The sequence below is a fragment of the Canis aureus genome, chromosome 5 (assembly GCF_053574225.1).
Source record: "Canis aureus isolate CA01 chromosome 5, VMU_Caureus_v.1.0, whole genome shotgun sequence".
Classification (NCBI taxonomy): domain Eukaryota; kingdom Metazoa; phylum Chordata; class Mammalia; order Carnivora; family Canidae; genus Canis; species Canis aureus.
Genome location: NC_135615.1, coordinates 5,976,161 through 5,996,898, shown reverse-complemented (window position 1 = coordinate 5,996,898; position 20,738 = coordinate 5,976,161). Strand labels below are relative to the sequence as shown.

General features: G+C 38.8%; 1 protein-coding gene across 9 annotated transcripts in view; it reads right to left on the bottom strand.

Annotated features, from left to right (window-relative positions):
• The window catches only part of LOC144313633 (ankyrin repeat domain-containing protein 26-like), a 212,726-nt gene that overhangs the window by 98,528 nt on the left and 93,460 nt on the right, over nt 1-20,738 (bottom strand). For all 9 annotated transcript variants that reach the window (XM_077896684.1, XM_077896685.1, XM_077896681.1 and 6 more), the window contains 4 exons: nt 18,372-18,405; nt 12,511-12,580; nt 5,842-5,896; nt 5,545-5,726 (listed from right to left, as the gene is read on the bottom strand). In XM_077896684.1, coding sequence (XP_077752810.1) covers nt 5,545-5,726; nt 5,842-5,896; nt 12,511-12,580; nt 18,372-18,405 — 341 coding nt within the window. The remainder of the gene's footprint in view (nt 1-5,544; nt 5,727-5,841; nt 5,897-12,510; nt 12,581-18,371; nt 18,406-20,738) is intronic.

Below are 20,738 nucleotides of genomic sequence, written 5' to 3'. Positions count from 1 at the left end.
CATTTTACCATGTGGTTATGAAGAGCCTCCGCTTCTAGAGCTGATTATTGTTTTAGGCAATACTTGTATTCTTCACTTAGAAAAAGAGTGTTAACTACACTCTTAATGGAATGATTTCAAAAACACAGTGGAATACCATAGCAATATAAATTTTGAGAAACAATCCCTGATTTTCCACAATTTCTATTATTTTAGTCTAAATGTAACAAAAAGGATAGAAATAGAGAACTGAGTCCTCTCTGGTAAAACTATACACTAACATGATAAAAAAAAAAAGTCCAATAAAGAAAAATATCCAAGAAAAAAAACCTACAATAATTGGATCCACTAAAGATTTCAGTTAGGCATGAGTATTATAAAGTCATGATAGCAATAAATAAATTCATTAAATGAATCAATAAAATCAATGTTAGTAGAATTTAAAAATCACAACAGTAAGAATTCTGATCCCTGACCAAATGTCATTTTCTCTCCAACATGGGAAAGCTTTTCCCAATAAAAGTTTGCTGTCATTATATATGTTCCAACCTATTTTTTCTGCCGACTTACCAAAGTAAAAAAAAAAAAATTCAACTTGCCATTTCTCTAAAATGTACTGACCAACCTTCCATTACAAACATAAAAAGACATCAGATAAGTTAAACTTTATCCCAAGAAGGTAGTAGGAGATGAAGAGGGACACTCTATCATACTAAAGGATCTCTCCAAAAAGACGACCTAACAATCATGAATATGTATGCCCCAAATGCAGGAACTGCCAAGTATAACAATTAATAACCAATGTTAGGACATACTTAGATAATAATACACATATACTTGGTGACTTCAATCTAGTGCTTTCTACACTCGATAGGTCTCCTAAGTACAACATCTCCAAAGAAACAAGCGCTTTAAATGATACACTGGACCAGATGGATTTCACAGATATTTACAGAAATTTACAACCAGACGCAACTGAATACACATTCTTCTCAAGTGCACATGGAACTTTCTCCAGAATAGGCCACATACTGGGTCACAAATCAGGTCTTAAACGATACCAAAAGATTGGGATTGTCCCCTACATATTTTCAGACCATAATGCTTTGAAACTAGAACTAAACCACAAGAAGAAATATGGAAGGATTTCAAACACGTGGAGGTTAACGACCATCCTGCTAAACGATTAAAGGGTCAACCAGAAAATTAGAGAAGAATTAAAAAGATTCCTGGAAACTAATGAGAATGAAGATACAACCGTTCAAAATCTTTGGGAACAGCAAAAGCAGTCCTGAGGGGGAAATACATCGCAAGACCAGCATCCGTCCCCAAACTGGAAAGAACTCAATGCAAAAGCTAACCTTGCACCTAAAGGAGCTGGAGAAGGAACAGCAACGGAAACCTTCAACCAGCAGAAGACAATTAATAAAGATTCGAGCAGAACTCAATGAGATAGAGACCAGAAGAACTGTGGAACAGATCAACAAAAACCAGGAGTTGGTTCTTTGAAAGAATTAATAAGACAGATAAACTATTAGCCAAACTTATTAAAAAGAAGAGAGAGAAGACCCAAATTAATAAAATCATGAACGAGAGGGAGGGATCACCACCAACACCAAGGAAATACAAACGATTTTGAAAACTTAGTATGAGCAGCTTTACGCCAATAAATTAGGCAATCGAGAAGAAATGGGTGCATTCCTGGAAAACCACAAACTACAAAACTGCAACAGGAAGACATAGAAAACCTGAACAGGCCAATAACCAGGGACGAAACTGAAGCAGTCATCAAAAACCTACCAAGACACAAAAGTCCGGGGCCAGATGGCTTCCCAGGGGAATTCTATCAAACGTTTAAAGAACAAACCATACCTATTCCACTAAAGCTGTTATGAAAGATAGAAAGGGATGGAGTACTTCCAAAGTCGTTCTATGAGGCCAGCATCACCTTAATTGCAAAACCAGACACAGACCCCACCAAAAAGGAGAATTATAGACCAATACCCTGATGAACACGGACGCAAAAATTCTCAACAAGATACTAGCCAACAGGATCCGACAATACATTAAGAAGATGATTCACCATGACCCAGTGGGATTTATCCCCGGGATGCAAGGCTGCTTCAACACTTGTAAAGCAATCAATGTGATTCATCATATCAGCAAGAGAAAGAACCAAGAACCACATGATCCTCCCAATAGATGCAGAGAAAGCATTTGACAAAATACAACATCCATTCCTGATCAAAACTCTTCAGAGTGTAGGGATAGAGGGAACATTCCTCAGCATCTTAAAAGCCATCTACGAAAATATCGTTCTCAATGGGGAAACACTGGGAGCCTATCCCCTAAGATCAGGAACAAGACAGGGATGTCCACTCTCACCATTGCTATTCAACATAGTACCAGAAGTCCTAGCCTCGGCAATCAGGCAACAAAAAGAAATAAAAGACATTCAAACTGGCAAAGAGGAAGTCAAACTCTCCCTCTTTGCAGATGACATCATAATGCAGCTAGAAAACCCAAGAGACTCCACCCCAAGACTGCTAGAACTCACAGCCATTTGGCAGTGTGGCAGGATACAAAATCAATGCCCAGAAAACAGTGGCATTTCTATACACTAACAATGAGACTGAAGAAAGAGAAATGAAGGAGTCAATCCCAATTACAACTGCACCCAAAAGCATAAGGTAACAAGGAATATACATAACCAAAGAGGTAAAGGGTTTCTACCCTCAAAACTACAGAACACTTCTGAAGGAAATTGAGGAAGACACAAAGAGATGGAAACATATACCATGCTCATGGATTGGCAGAATGAATATTGGGAAAATGTCAATGGTACCCAGGGCAATTTACACACTTAATGCAATCCCTATCAACATACTATGGACTTTCTTCAGAAAGTTGGAACAAATCATCTTAAGATCTCTGTGGAATCAGAAAAGACCCCAAATAGCTAGGGGAATATTAAAAAAGAAAACCATAGCTGGGGGCATCACAATGCCAGATTTCAGGTTGTACTACAAAGCTGTGGTCATCAAGACAGTGAGGTACTGGCACAAAAACAGACACATAGATCAATGGAAACAGAATGGAGAATCCAGAAGTGGGCCCTCAACTCTATGCTCAAATAATAGTCGGCAAAGCAGGAAAGACTATCCACTGGAAAAAAGACAGTCTCTTCAATAAATGGTGCTGGGAAAATTGGACAGCCACATGCAGAAGAATGAAACTGGACCATTCTCTTATGCCATACACAAAGAAAAACTCAAAATGGATGAAAGATCTGAATGTGAGACAGGAATCCATCAGAATCCTAGAGGAGAACACAGGCAACACCCTTTTTGAACTTGGCCACAGCAACTTCTTGCAAGATACATCCCTGAAGGGAAGAGAAAGCAAAGCAAAAGTGAATTATTGGGACTTCATCAAGGTAAGAAGCTTCTGCACAGCAAAAGAAACAGTCAACATAACTAAAAGGCAACCTACAGAATGGGAGAAGGTATTTGCAAATGACCTATCAGATAAAGGGCTAGTATCCAAGATCTATAAAGAACTTAGTAAACTCAAAGAAACAACAATCCAATCATGCTATGGGCAAAAGACATGGACAGAAATTTCACAGAGGAAGACATAGACATGGCCAACAAGCACATGAGAAAATGCTCTGCATCACTGGCCACCAGGGAAGTAAAAATCAAAACCACAATGGGATACCACCTGCCACCAGTGAGAATGGGCAAAATTAACAAGGCAGGAAACAACAAATGTTGGAGAGGATGTGGAGAAAGGGGAACCCTCTTGCACTGTTGCTGGGAGTGGGAACTGGCACAGCCACTCTGGAGAACTGTGTGGAGGTTCCTCAAAGAGTTAACAATAGATCTGTCCTATGACCCAGCAATTGCACTGCTGGGGATTACCCCAAAGATACAGATGCAGTGAAATGCCAGGACACCTGCACCCCGATGTTTCTTGCAGCAATGTTCACAATAGACTAACTGTGGAAGGAGCCTCGGTGTCCATCGAAAGACGAATGGATAAAGAAGATGTGGTCTATGTATACAATGGAATATTACTCAGCCATTAGAAACGACAAATACCCACCATTTGCTTTGAGGTGGAGGGACCTGGACGGTATTATGCTGAGTGAAATGTGTCAGTCTTTAAAGGACAAACATTACATGGTCTCATTCATTTGGGGAATATAAAAATTAGTGAAAGGGAATAAAGGGAAATAGAGAAATTGAGTGAAAATATCAGTGAGAGTGACAAAACATGAGAGACACCTCACCCTGGGAAATGACCAAGGTGTAGTGCAAGGGGAAGCGGGCAGGGGGTTGGGGTGAGTGGGTTATGGGCACTGAGGGAGTCACTTGGCAGGATGAGCACTGGGTGTTATGGTATATGTTAACAAACTGAATTCCAATAAAAAATTACAAATAAAATACAAAATTAAAAAATACAAAATACAAAATATAACAACTATGAAGACTAAAGTTTCCCGAGATAACGTAAAATGTATCCACTGTTGGAGATCTTTGAGAAAGTAAAGGTCATCCTTCTACAAATAATATTGTATACTCTACGGGCAACTTTTCCTTCCTTACGATTCTATAATGATAAATCATCTTATAAAAAAATGATAAATCATGAGTTTATTCATTTGACATGTGTCTCTATTCTAAGCTTATATTTAAAAAAAGATGCATCAGAATCCAGAAAATAGTTTTTATATTTTTTAAGAATCTTGCAGCTTAAAATTTATTTTTTTCATTTAATGGATAGAGATTAAGAACCTCACTTACCTAAGAAAAAAATTCAGTTTTAATTAATGAAAAAACTAAAATGTTTATTTACGTCCTCTCTATTCTCAAAAGATATAAAGTCGACCAAGATTATACCACACAGTAAGTTTAATTAGAAACCACAAGAAAGACAACAGCCAAAGTTCAAAACTCATAATAAATCTGATTATGGCTTAAAACAGACTTCACTTTGTACTATGTATAAACACAACTCTTGCTAAATTAAATATAGGCTATCATACTTTATTAAACTTAAAAGGGTAAAATTTCCTCCCAGTTCTTCATAAAAACCAGCTGTCATTCTGAAGAATCTGAGCATGTTTTGTATTGCCTTTTATTAACTTGCATTTAAAATAATTTCTACCGCATTTTATAATATACAGCATCTGTTCTACCTTAGCCTCACTACTGCTGTGTTTTTAATAATAATCTCTCTAAACTCTCCTATCTTTACATTCATCTCATCCTTATTAAATGAATTCTTACCCCACAACCCCTCCCCTCATCTTCACATCCATCTAGCTATTCTATCCAGTTGCTTTCTAATTCTTTCCCTCCATAATGGCACACCTAAGATTTGTTTATTCCCACCAACCGTAATAAATCTCAACCCAGTACTTACTTCTCTGTTGTTATTACACTGTTTTCTCTTATATTCTTGAGGGCTTCCATTTCTCCCTAAGATTCTTTTCATTATAAGGATATCAAGAGGATAGTATGCGAAAAAACATGGGGGACAAAGTTCAAAACAACTTACCTTTGTAACACCAAGCATTGCTGAAGACGTTTGAGGAGTTTCGGGTGATACAAAAGCAAGAGGAGAATAGTCAGAGACATTGACGGATGGTTTACAGAGAGTTTCAGTCTTATCTTCCCTTGCAAAATTGTTGTCAGCAAATAAAGGTCTATCTTCTTGGCTCACAAGACCACATTTTGCTTCTATTTAGTGAAAAACAAAGTAAAGAGTACATGAAGATATCTGTAACTTTGAATTACTAAATAACACAAAAATGGACAAAACTCCGTGAAAAACACAAATCTTCAAATAGCTTACTCTTGGGTCGCAGAAAAGCAGCCATTTGCTTTCTTAAGTTTAGTTTCGGGACAGTCTAGAAAAAAAATTGATAGTTTTCAGGATTACAAGTATCACATTTCGTAAAAATAATTGTAATATTCACCATTACCAAATGAACACCATTACAAAAAGAACACAGGTTTTGGAGATCATTCAAATACAGATTCAAATCTCAGTTCCGCCATTTACTAACCTACATTTTCTCATGGGGTGAAGATTATAAGAGATTTAATAGTCCCAAAATGTTACTTTTCTTACCCCTGATTATTATACAAAGTCTTCCTCAAAAAGTTAAATAAAAATAGAGCTATCCGGGACCCCTGGGTGGCGCAGCGGTTTAGCGCCTGCCTTTGGCCTAGGGCGCGATCCTGGAGACCCTGGATCGAATCCCACGTCGGGCTCCCGGTGCATGGAGCCTGCTTCTCCCTCTGCCTATGTCTCTGCCTCTCCCTCCCTCTCTCTCTCTGTGACTATCATAAATAAATAAAAATTTAGGGAAAAAAATAGAGCTAACCTATGACCCAGCAATCGCAGTACTCAGTATTTATCCAAAAGATACAAACATAGTGATTTGAAAGGGCACCAGCACCCCAACGTTTAAAGCAGCAATGACCACAATAGCCAAACTACAGAAAAGCCCGATGCCCATTGACAGATGAATGGATAAAGAAGATGCAGTGTGTATAAATACAATGGAATATTACTCAGCCATCCTAAAGAATGAAATCTTGCCATTTGCAATAACATAGATGGGACTTAAGAGTATTATACTAAGTGAAATAAGTTAGAGAAAGACAAATACCATATGATTTCAATCCTATGTGGAATTTAAGAAACAAAACGGAGGTGCATAGCGGAAGAGAGGGAAAAATAAGATAAAAATCAGAGAGAGAGACAAACCGTAAGAGACTCTTAATCATAGGAAATAAACTGAGGGTTGTTGGAGGGGAGAGGGTTGGGGCAATGGGGTAATTGGGTGATGGTAATTAAGGAGGGCTCTTGAAGTAATAAGCACTAGATGATGTATGCAACTGATGGATCACTGAATTCTACCTCTGAAACTAATAATACGCTATATGTTAATTAATTTGAATTTAAAAATTTTAAAAAGGGGATCCCTGGGTAGCTCAGTGGTTTAGCGCCTGCCTTTGGCCCAGGGTGGGATTCCTGGAGACCAGGGATCGAGTCCCATGTCAGGCTCCCTGCATGGAGCCTGCTTCTCCCTCTGCCTGTGTCTCTGCCTCTCTCTCCCTATGTCTATCATGAATAAATAAAAAAATCTTAAAAAAAAATTTTTTTTAAATACTTTCTTTACCAAAATGTCTTAAAATAAAAATCTATCCCTAGGTAATTTAAATTAAAAAAACTAACAATAAGGGCAGCCCCGGTGGCGCAGCGGTTTAGCACCGCCTGCAGCCCAGCGCGGGATCCTGGGGACCCTGGATCGAGTCCCACATCAGGCTCTCTGTATGATGCCTGCTTCTCCCTCTGCCTGTGTCTCTGCCTCTCTCTCTGTCTCTATGACTAAATAAATAAAATCTTTTAAAAAAACTAACAATAAGAAATGTCATTATTGGGACGCCTGTGTGGCTCAGTGGTTGAGCATCTGCCTTCGGCTCAGGGTGTGATCCCAGAGTCCCACATCAGGCTCCCTACATGGAGCCTGCTTCTCCTCCCTCTGCCTCTGTCTCTGACTCTCTCATGAATAAATGAATACAATATTTTTAAAAATTAATTATTTTATTATATTTAAAATTTTTCAAATGTGTTTGAATGATTTATAATTGCATGACGATCTCTTATAAGAGAAAATATTAAAATTTAGTTTCTAGTAGTATTTATTTGGGCAAGTTGGCATTACAAACAGTTTAAGTTGCTTTTGTTTGTCAAAATGCTAAGGACAAATGATTATCTAACATCAGCTCCTTCCAGGAATGTGAGAAAAATAATAAGGCTTGTGGGGTAATGATTCAGGAATGAAAACCACAGACACACACAGACAACAGAAAGGCATAATCAAAAATATTGACAATAAACATAGAAAGAGATGGACTGAAAGAACAGACACTAAAGAAACGTGTTTTGTTTTTTTTTCCCCCATGTAAGGAAAACGTAGGGTACGGGAAAGTCATGTACAAAAAAATGCAGGGGGGACAGCCATGGTGGTTCAGTGGTTGAGTGTCTGCATTCGGCCCAGGGCGAGATCCTGGAGCCCCAGGATCGAGTCCCATGTCAGGCTCCCTGTATGGAGCCTGCTTCTCCCTCTGCCTGTGTCTCTGCCTCTCTCTGTGTGTGTGTGCGTGTGTGTGTGTGTGTGTGTGTGTGTGTGTCTGTCATGAATAAATAAAACCTTTAAAAAATGCAGGAAGAAGAAGAAAAAAAGAAAAACATAAGACGTGACCAATCAAGCATGATCTTAAGGCAGGGAAAAATGTAAGTTAAAAAAGGCCTGTGGAAAAAATGGTTAGGTTAGTATTAACTTATTAGTTAATACTAATTAATTATTAATTATTAATAATACTAACAACCATTTTTCCACAGGCCACACTATATGTGTGTGTATGTGTGTGTGTGTGTGTGTGTGTGTGTATGTATGTATAGTTAGGAATATACAATGAACAGCCGCCTCTGTTTAATATATAAATGTAACATTTATATAATAGATTGCCCCCTATATATATTCAGACCATAATGCTTTGAAACTAGAACTAAACCACTAAAAGAAGAAATATGGAAGGATTTCAAACACGTGGAGGTTAACGACCATCCTTCTAAACGATTAAAGGATCAACCAGGAAATTAGAGAAGAATTAAAAAGATTCCTGGAAACTTATGAGAATGAAGATACAATCGTTCAAAATCTTTGGGATACAGCAAAAGCAGTCCTGAGGGGGGAATACATCGCAAGACCAGCATCCGTCCCCAAACTGGAAAGAACTCAAAGCAAAAGCTAACCTTGCACCTAAAGGAGCTGGAGAAGGAACAGCAACTGAAACCTTCACCTAGCAGAAGACAATAAATAAATATTCGAGCAGAACTCAATGAGATAGAGACCAGAAGAACTGGGGAACAGATCAACAAAATCAGGAGTTGGTTCTTTGAAAGAATTAATTAATAAGACAGATAAATTATTAGCCAAACTTATTAAAAAGAAGAGAGAGAAGACCCAAACTAATAAAATCATGAACGAGGGGATCCCTGGGTGGCGCAGCAGTTTGGCACCTGCCTTTGGCCCAGGGCACGATCCTGGAGACCCGGGATAGAATCCCACGTCGGGCTCCCGGTGCATGGAGCCTGCTTCTCCCACTGCCTGTGTCTCTGCCCCTCTCTCTCTCTCTGTCTCTCTCTCTCTCTCTCTCTCTCTCTGTGACTATCATAAATAAATAAAAATTAAAAAAATAATAATAAAATAAAATAAAATAAAATAAAATAAAATAAAATAAAATAAAATAAAATAAAATAAAATAAAATCATGAACGAGAGAGGAGGGATCACCACCAACACCAAGGAAATACAAACGATTTTGAAAACTTAGTATGAGCAGCTTTACGCCAATAAATTAGGCAATCGAGAAGAAATGGGTGCATTCCTGGAAAACCACAAACTACAAAACTGCAACAGGAAGACATAGAAAACCTGAACAGGCCAATAACCAGGGACGAAACTGAAGCAGTCATCAAAAACCTACCAAGACACAAAAGTCCGGGGCCAGATGGCTTCCCAGGGGAATTCTATCAAACGTTTAAAGAACAAACCATACCTATTCCACTAAAGCTGTTATGAAAGATAGAAAGGGATGGAGTACTTCCAAAGTCGTTCTATGAGGCCAGCATCACCTTAATTGCAAAACCAGACACAGACCCCACCAAAAAGGAGAATTATAGACCAATACCTTGATGAACACGGACGCAAAAATTCTCAACAAGATACTAGCCAACAGGATCCGACAATACATTAAGAAGATGATTCACCATGACCCAGTGGGATTTATCCCCGGGATGCAAGGCTGCTTCAACACTTGTAAAGCAATCAATGTGATTCATCATATCAGCAAGAGAAAAAAAACAAGAACCACATGATCCTCCCAATAGATGCAGAGAAAGCATTTGACAAAATACAGCATCCATTCCTGATCAAAACTCTTCAGGGTGTAGGGATAGAGGGAACATTCCTCAGCATCTTAAAAGCCATCTACGAAAAGCCCACAGCAAATATCGTTCTCAATGGGGAAACACTGGGAGCCTTAACCCTAAGATCAGGAACAAGACAGGGATGTCCACTCTCACCACTGCTATTCAACATAGTACCAGAAGTCCTAGCCTCAGCAATCAGGCAACAAAAAGAAACAAAAGGCATTCAAAGTGGCAAAGAGGAAGTCAAACTCTCCCTCTTTGCAGATGACATGATACTGTGCATAGAAAACCCAAAAGAGGGCAGCCTGGGTGGCTCAGCGGTTTAGCACTTCCTTCGGCCCAGCGCCTGGTCCTGGGGACCCGGGATCGAGTCCCGCGTCCGGCTCCCTGTGTGGAGCCTGCTTCTCCCTCTGCCTGTGTCTCTGACTCTCTCTCTCACTGTATCTCATAAATAAATGAATAAATAAAATCTTAAAAAAAAGAAAGAAAAAGAAAACCCAAAAGACTCCACCCCAAGATTGCTAGAAATCATACAGCAATTCGGCATTGTGGCAGGATACAAAATCAATGCCCAGAAATCAGGTGCATTTCTATACACAAACAATGAGACTGAAGAAAGAGAAATGAAGGAGTCAATCCCAATTACAATTGCACCCAAAAGCATAAGATACCTAGGAATATACATAACCAAAGAGGTAAAGTGTCTCCACCCTCAAAACTACAGAACACTTCTGAAGGAAATTGAGGAAGACCCAAAGAGATGGAAAAATATGCCATGCTCACAGATTGGAAAAATTTCAATGCTACCCAGGGCAATTTACACATTTAATGCAATCCCTATCAACATACTATGGACCTTCTTCAGAGAGTTGGAACAAATCATCTTAAGATTTGTGTGAAATCAGAAAAGACCCCAAATAGCTAGGGGAATATTAAAAAAGAAAACCATAGCTGGGGGCATCACAATGCCAGATTTCAGGATGTACTACAAAGCTGTGGTCATCAAGACAGTGTGGTACTGGCACAAAACAGACACATAGATCAATGGAAACAGAATGCAGAATCCGCAAGTGGACTCTCAACTTTATGGTCAACTAATATTCAACAAAGCAGGAAAGACTATCTACTGGAAAAAAGACAGTCTCTTCAATAAATGGTGCTGGGAAAATTGGATAGCCACATGCAGAAGAATGAAACTGGACCACTTTTTTACACCATACACAAAGATAAACTCAAAATGGATGAAAGATCTAAATGTGAGACAGGAATCCATCAGAATCCTAGAGGAGAACACAGGCAACACCCTTTTTGAACTTGGCCATGGCAACTTCTTGCAAGATACATCCCTGAAGGGAAGCAAAACCAAAGCAAAAATGAATTATTGGGACTTCATCAAGGTAAGAAGCTTCTGCATAACAAAAGAAACAGTCAAGAAAACTAAAAGGCACCCTACAGAATGGAAGAAGTTATTTGCAAATGACCTATCAGATAAAGGGCTAGTATCCAAGATCTATAAAGAACTTAGTAAACTCAACAGCAAAGAAACAAACAATCTAATCATGCTTTGGGTTAAAGACATGGACAGAAATTTCACAGAGGAAGACACAGACATGGCCAACAAGCATATGAGAAAATACTCCGGATCACTGGCCATCAGGGAAATATAAATCAAAACCAGAATGAGGTATCATCTTCCACCAGTGAGAATGGGCAAAATTAACAAGGCAGGAAACAACAAATGTTGGAGAGGATGTGGAGAAAGGGGAACCCTCTCACACTGTTGTTAGCAATCTGAACGGGTACAGCCACCCTGGAAAACTGTGTGGAGTTTCCTCAAAGAGTTAACAATAGAACTGCCCTATGACCCAGCAATTGCACTTCTGAGGATTTACCCAAAGCTACAGATGCAGTGAAATGCAGGACACCTGCACCCCAATATTTATAGCAGCAATGTCCACAATAGCCAAACTGTGGAAGGAGCCTCGGTGCCCATCGAAAGATGAATGGATAAAGAAGATGTGGTCTATGTATACCATGGAATATTACTCAGCCATTAGAAATGACAAACACCCACCATTTGCTTTGACGTGGATGGAACTGGAGGGTATTATGCTGAGCAAAATAAGTCAATTTGAGAAGGACAAACATTATATGTTCTCATTCATTTGGGGAATATAAGAATTGGTGAAAGGGAACATAGGGAGAGGAGAAAAAATGAGTGAAAATATCAGTGAGAGTGACAGAATATGAGAGACACCTAACTCTGGGAAATGAATAAGGGGTAGTGGAAAGGGAGGTGGGGGGGGTTGTGGTGACTGGGTGATGGGCACTGAGGGGGTCACTTGGCAGGATGAGCATTGGGTGTTATGCTAAATGTTGGCAAATTGAACTCCAATAAAAAAAAGTTAAAAAAACATAAAATGACAAGAGGCAAGCCACTTTATATTTTAAGAGTAAATAATACACAACACTAAACTCAGAGCAGGAAAATTAATTTTACAAGAGAGTACTTTACCTTGGTACCAGAACTTAAGTCCTCATGTTTTGAAGGCCTTGAATCATCAGTATCAGCTTTGCAGGTACGACTTTACAGCAAAAATAGAAAACAAAGACAAGTTCATTTCTTTAAAAAGAAAAATCGAGTCAAAGTCAGTTGTTTATTAATGAAGTTTCTTGACATACGAAAATTTAGCCTCGTTTTGGTTAAGCTTTTATTTTTAATTCTAGTATCCTTAACATACAGTGTTACATTAGTTTCATATATACAATATAATGATTTGGTAATTCCATACATCACCCAGTGCTCATCATGACTAGTGCATTCCTTAATTCCCATCTCCTATTTCACCCATTCCCCTACCAACATCCCCCCTGGTAACCATCAGTTTGTTCTCTATAGCAGTCTTCTTCTTGGTAAATCTGTCTTTTCTGTCTCCTTCGCTCATTTTTATTTTGTTTCTTACATGTTACTTAGGAGTGAAATCATATTTGTCTTTCTCTGACTTACACTGCTTAGCGTAATACGCTCTAGCTCTCACCATGCAAATGACAAGATGTCATTCTTTTCAATGGCTGAACAATATTCCATTGTGTGTGTGTGTGTGTATATATATATATGTGTGTGTGTGTGTGTGTGTGTATATATATATATATATACACACACACCACTTTTTATTCACTAATCCATCAACATGCACACTTAGGCTGATGATTGCAAATAATGCTGTAGTAAAAACATGAGTGCATGTATCCCTTTGAATTGGTGTGTTTGTCATATCTGGGTAAATACGCAGGAGTGCAACTCTTGGATTGTTAGTTTTGTTTTTAACTTTTTGAGGAACCGCCATACGGTTTCCCATGGTGGCTGTCCCAGTTTGCACTTCCACCAAAAGTGCAACAGGGTTCCTTTTTCTCCACATCCTCAACTACACTTGTTTCTTGTGGTTTTGATTTTAGCCATTCTGACAGGTGTGCAGCGCTATCTCATTGTAGTTTTGATTTGCATTTCCCTGATGACGTGTGATGCTGATCATCTTTTTATATATCTGTTGGCCAACTGGACATCTTCTTTGGAAAAATGTCTGATATATTCTGATCATTCTTGACCTGGATTGTGTTTTGGGTGTTGAGATGTATCAGTTCTTTAGATTCTTACACTAACCTTTATCAGATATGTCATATGCAAATGTCTTCTCCCATTCTGTAAGGTTGCCTTTTAGTTTTGTGGATTGATTCCTTCACTGCAAAAGCTTTTGATTTTGATGTAGCCCCAACAGTTTATTTTGCTTTTATTGCTCTTGCCTCAGGAGACATAAAAAAAGAAAAACCTGGCTACAGCTAATACCAGAGAGATCATTGCCTGTGCTCTCTTCAAGGATAAAATGGTTTCATGTGATATATTTATATCTTTAAACCATTTTGAATTTATTTTTGTAAATGGTGAAAGAAAGTGGTCCTGTTTCAATCTTTTATATACCCATTCAGTTTTCCTAGCATCATTTATTGAAGGAGACTGCCTTTTCAAACCATTGGATATTCTTTCTTGCTTTGTCAAAGATTAATTAGCCATATCATTATAGTTTATTTCTGGATTTTCTATACTATTCTACTGATATTTGTATCCATTTAATGCCAATACTATGCCGTTTTGATTACTACAGCTTTGTAATATAACTTGAAATCTAGCATAGAGATATCTCCAGTTATGTTTTTCTTTTTCCAATATTGCTTTGGCTATTTGAGGTCTTCAGTGGTTCCATATAAATTTAGTGTTGTTTGCTCTAGTTCTGTGAAACATGTCGATGGATTTTAGTAGGCATTGCATTAAATTTGTAGATTGCTTTGGGTCCTATACACAGTTTAACAATAGGTGCTCTTCCAATCTATGAGATGGAATTCTTTCCACGTCTTTGTGTCATCCTCAATTGCTTTCACCAATGTTTTCAGAATACAGGTCTTTCAAAATTTGGCCTCTGTGTTATTTTTTTAACATGTTATTTATTTATTTATTTATTTATTTATTTATTTACTTATTTATTTGAGAGAGAGAGAGAGAGAGTGTGTGTGTGTGCACAGTAGGCAGAGAGGCAGGTGGAGGGAGGGGAAAGAAGCAGGGCCCCTGCTGAGCAGAGAGCCTTATATGTGGCTCTATCCCAGTACCCTGACATCATGACCCAAGCCAAAGGCAGTCGTTTAACCGACTGAGCCAGCCAGGCACCCCTTGGCCTCTGTTTTTAAAAAGGGTTTAGTTATCTATTTTGCTTTCACCTCTCCTAACCTGTGAAATGCCCAGTAAAGGCCCAGTTTTAGTTCCCATAACTAAGTGTGACAGGTGAGGAATTCTCTGAAATGTCTGACAGCTAACTGGACAAAAGTTAACCACCATGAATTATCACCTTCCACCTGTCAGAATGGCTAGAATCAAAAACACACACTAAAAAATATTGGTGAGGATGCAGAGACTAAGGAATACTCGTGAGCTGGTGATGAGGATAGAAATTGGGGCAGCCACTGTAAAAAACAAAATGGAGTTTCCTTGAAGAAGTACCAATAGAAATACCACATGATCCAGTAATCCACTACTGGGTACTTACTTACCCCCCAAAAAAGAAAACACTAATTTGAAAAAACATATGTACCCCAATGTTTACTGCAGCATTATTTACAACAGCCAAGATATGAAAGTAACCCATGTCCATCAACAGATGTATAACACACACACACACACACACACACACACACACACACACAGAGCAATATTACTCAGCCATAAAAAAGAATGAAACCTTACCATTTGCAACAATGTGGATTACCTGGAGGGTATTAAGCCAAGTGAAATAAGTCAGAGCAAAATAGACAAATACTGTATGATTTCACTTATATGTAGAATCAAAAAAGCAGAACAAATGAACAAACAACCAAAAAGCAGAACCAGACCCATAAGTACAGAGAATTCTGTATTGCCAGAAGGGAAGTGGGTGGGGGACAGACAAAAATGGGTGAAGGGAAGTGGGAGGTTCAGCATTCCAGGTATAGTAAGTCACAGGGATAAAAGTACAGCATAGGGAATATAGTCAATAGAATTGTAAGAGCAATATGCAGTAACACATGGTAGCTACACTTGTGGTAAGCATGGGGTAACAACATAGACCTGCTGAATCACTATGTTGTACACATGAAACCAACATAACGGTGTGTCAACTATACTTAAATTTTGAAAAGGAACTATCTACAGATGTTAAAGAACAAATTTATATGTTATTACTTGGAATACTATTCCCGAAGAGATTAAAAGATTAAAAATTATAAAATCCAAGTTTCACAAGTCCTGCCTTATTTACGTCCACATAAACTAGCAAGACCTTAAAAATCATCAAGGGCACTCAGATACCCAAGAAGAGAGACTGCTATACAAATAGTCCTGATATCTGTGCCTCTATTTACCCACACACTGCCTAATATTTTCTTTTTGTGAGCTACCACTCCTGGATCACTCCTCTGCAGGGCTCAGTGGCACTCTCCAACGTTTAAGTCTTTAGCCTGCCAAGGCACAGATTCCCAAAACAAGGAAAGGCTCAAATGACCAAGAATAGGAGCCATTTCCTGCTCCTGGAGAACCAGCTAAATGGAGTCTGAGTCATCCATGCAGTCATCTCAATGTAGGCACCTTACCAACTACCCAAATGAAGCTCCGTTATTGATCTGACAGCTAGTCCTACCCCACCAAACCCTACACATACATGGGAAGGGCATCAGAGAATTACGAAAAGAGGTGGAGCGATCACAAGACCCTGTGACCTTGGGCCATACATTTACATAGTTCAGAATCTCCATTCCCCCCATTATTTGAAAGGATCTAACCCGCCTTCTGTAAGGTGGGGTAGAAGTCGATGATGTCCCATTCCTATTTGCTGTAAATACTCTTGCCAGTGGTTCAACTGATTTTAATGTTTCTCAACAGAAACTCTGAAGTAGGGCAGCCGGATAGCCCAGCGGTTTAGTGCCACCTTCAGCCCAGGGCATGATCCTGGAGACCCAGGTTTGAGTCCCAAGTCAGGCTCCCTGCATGGAGCCTGCTTCTCCCTCTGCTTGTATCTCTGCCTCTCTCTCTCTCTCTCTCTCTGTCTCATGAATAAATAAAATCTTTTTTTAAAGGAAAAGAAACCCTGAAGTATGCTAGTTCCTTCAATTAAACCAACAAAAAGAGGGATCCCTGGGTGGCGCAGCTCTTTAGTGTCTGCCTTTGGCCCAGGGTGCGATCCTGGAGACCGGGATCGAATCCCATGTTGGGCTCCCGGTGCATGGAGCCTGCTTCTCCCTCTGCCTGTGTCTCTGCCTCTCTCTCTCTCTCTCTCTCTCTCTGTGTGTGACTATCATAAATAAATAAAAATTAAAATAAATAAATAAATAAACAAATAAATAAATAAATAAATAAACCAACAAAAAGAAATGCTGCTCAGGACTCTCTTGAACGCTCTATTTTATTTTATTTTATTTTTTTTTGAACGCTCTATTTTAATATGCTTTTATAAACAACAACCAATATCTTGTGTTCTTTCTTTGTGTAATTGACCTTTGTCTATCTTGTCATAAACTCCAATATTCTGTCATCATTTCTAAAACTCTTTTTCCTCTTCAACCCAGTGTGGTTCTTCTTGAAACATGCCCTCTCCTGCTAATTCCCGTCTCATGTACACTAGACCCACTCCCTATCTTTATATTATTAAATCAAAGATGAGAGAAAAGGGAAAAAATCTAAATTTAAATCTCATTTCTGTCAGTTATCAAATTCAAGTAAGTCACTTTAATCCCTTTTCAGTTTCAAATTCTCCACTTCAACAACCACTTGGTAAGGATGTTAAACATGGGTTACAGCATCAGAGAGTATTTTGATTAACACATCTCTAAGATTCTTTAAAACCCTGAAATTCTATCTGCTTTTCATTTTGTCTTTAGAAAAATGGAGAATCCTTAGCTGCAGAAATGATAAAAAGTAATGGAATAAAAGAAACAGCAAGAAAATTGGAGAAGAAAGTTTAAAAAAATCAAGAAAAGAGTATAGAAAGGACATGGAGAAAAGCAAAAAAGTCTACAAAAAAAGAAAAAGCTTCACAGAACTTATCAAGGGTGCCAGCCTAAAGGGAAAATTAGACTGAGAAGTCAGTAAATAGACAACTGTTTAGAAATACCCTCTAAATAGATGATAAATTTAATTAACGTTACATGGTCTATACCTAGATTACATATCCTTCACTTTCAGAAAAATCATTCATCTCAAGGAGAGCAGACGTCACTATATCTAAGAGCTTGCCTGATTAGGGCTTGCTTATGTAAAAGCTATGGTACTGTGGCCATAGGTAACTGAGATCCACTCCAAAATCTTTGACAGTAAAAACAAGAAACTAGTTACCACTGCAATAATTACCTCTAGCTATCACTAGTTGTGTCAAATATATTAGGAAAATGCTTGGACTTGCCTGGTTCTTAAGAAAACTCCAAATCAGAGTTAACATGTAATGAAATTTGACAATCTGGGATGATCTAAGATCTGTATCTTAATTCCAGTGCTGCTGAGGGGCAAAACATGTATGTGGGAGCCACGCAGGCTAACATTCAAATCATGGGTCTGCTACTCATTAACTATGGAATCCTGGGTCAGTTTATCCATCTCCCTGAACTACAGCTGACTAGTTAATAAAAAGTAGGCTATAACAGCACAGCTCCTTGGTGAAACTATTGCAATGACTAATAAGTAATAAGTAAGACGTATTAAGCACATAATACAGTGTCTAGCCCAGAAGACAACACTCAACAAATCCTTTCCTCTCCACTTCCTTGGTTAACACATCATTTTAAAAAAATCCATAAAAGTCCTACCTGCTTAAAGAGACTTCTTCAGACTTCTTAGCCACTAGTAAAGAAAGCAGGAAAATACATTTTAAGTCAACAATAGAAAAATACAGAATATTAAAACTGTAAGACAGATGATGACTTGTTCAAAAGTATTCCTTTGGGACCACACCTGGAAACCACACTACAGTGGATATTAATTGTACTATTGGTAGGCAGTTAATGCATTAAGAAATCTCATTTTCTCCTCTATATTTACCAATGCAAGAAAGAATTCTAGTTATCAGGATGTGGTACATACAAGTGGATGTTTCTAATGACCATTATTGTAACCAAACCAAACCCTATGAGACGGACAGGAAATGGTATCATTAGCAGAATCATTATCATAAAGTGACAATGGCAAACTTAAATAGCATGATTTTCCTGGACTTCCACTACTAGGAGCAGTTAAAACAGACTATACATATTTAGCTGGAACACAACGGAACCTCTCCAGCTCCTCAGTAGAGACTGCTAAGTTCAGGATGAAATGCCTCATCACAAAGTTCGGCTCGGCTCCGGTCACAATCTTGGGGTCCTGGGTGGAGACCCTCAGGGAGTCTGCTTTTCTCTCTCCCTCTGTCCTTCCACCTCGCTTGTGCTATCTTTCAAATAAATAAATAAACTCTTCTCAAAACCTTTTCTAGAGAAAGACATAAGGCCTAGAAAAAGAACATTTTATTTTTTTTATTTTTTTAAAATATTTTTTTCTTTATTTATTTATGATAGTCACACACACAGAGAGAGAGAGAGAGAGAGGCAGAGGGAGAAGCAGGCTCCATGCACCGGGAGCCCGACGTGGGATTCGATCCCGGGTCTCCAGGATCGCGCCCTGGGCCAAAGGCAGGCGCCAAACCGCTGCGCCACCCAGGGATCCCAAGAACAACATTTTAAATGGAATGAATTGAGCCTCCTGACTTGTTCAGTAGAGAGGGCTGAAAATTTCAAAATGGACTGATACTTGGCTAAGGAAATAAAAGCTTCCTTTGTCTTCCAGTATCTTTAACTTGGTATTCTTCAATCTATCCTCCACATGAGACGCCTGCAAACTATGGCCACAGGCCAAATCCAACCTGCCATCTGGTTCTGTAAATAAAGTTGTAATGGAGCACAGTCACATCTATTTCAATACATATTGCTATGGCTACTTTCACACGACAATGGCAGAGTGTGAGACCCCAGGGCCTAAAATATTCACTATCTGGCCCTTTTAAGAAAAGCCTGGTGATCCCCATTTTATGCCATAACCAAAGGGCCCTAATTCAAATCTAATCTGATTACTCTTCTATTTCAAATTCTCCTATCAATCCCTGCTGGCTCCCTCCCCAACAGCCATTCCATATTCTTCATTCTTGCTGGAGAACCACAGCTTTATTTGGATATTTAGTGTCCCAATACACAAAGAATGTGGTCTCGCCCCAGCTGCAAAAGGAGAAAGGATTATTCTAAGCTAATCACAGTACCTGACTTACCAGTGACTGGTTTAGGAACAAGCAAGTCATGTTACCTAGCCTATAAAATGTTAGGGGAAGTTTACTGCAAGCTGCTGAGTTTTCTTCCTATATAAAAGAAACACAAAGACAAACACAGTTCTTCTGGTCATGGATATTGTCATGTGAAAATACCTGAAGCTGTTGCTAATTAGCCAAGCAGGAAAAGAGACAGGGACTCCTGGGTGACTCAGCGGTTGAGTGTCTGCCTTTGGCTGAGGCTCTGATCCCCGACTTCCCGGATCAAGTCCCATGTTGGGCTCCCTGCCTGGAGCCTGCTTCTCCCTCTGCCTATATCTCTGCCTCTCTCTCTCTCTGTCTCTCATGAATAAATAAATTAAAATCTTAAAAAAAAAAACACAACACAAAGACAGCTCTATTCTATTATGAGCACCTTGAAAGACCAAAACTCTATTCCATCTTTGCTTCCTATAACTTGCAAAACCAAAGCCAACCTAAAGAATTTCTGTGATAGAGATCCACTAAGTTAAAGGTTTCTTCCTACATTTCAGACCATGCAACACACTAGGTGCCACCTCTGGGGAGCAACGGTAACATCTTTGTGACTGCGAACATTTTTGTGCTTTTATTATAATTTGTTGAGCCCAAGTTGCCCTTTTTGAATATTTATTATGATCATCTTTTGACTAATAACAGAGTATCTTATTTCCAAAGAACTACAGTATTATGCAACAAACAGGAGAGAACATTGTTCTAATGAAGTCAACATATCACATTCTGACTTAAGAGAAGTGAAGTCACTAATAGTGAGATTGTGTTGATGCAACAGCATCTAAAATAACCTGTGCTCCTCAACAGGCTTCCGTAGGATAGGTCATCACCTAAAAAATCAAGCAATCTC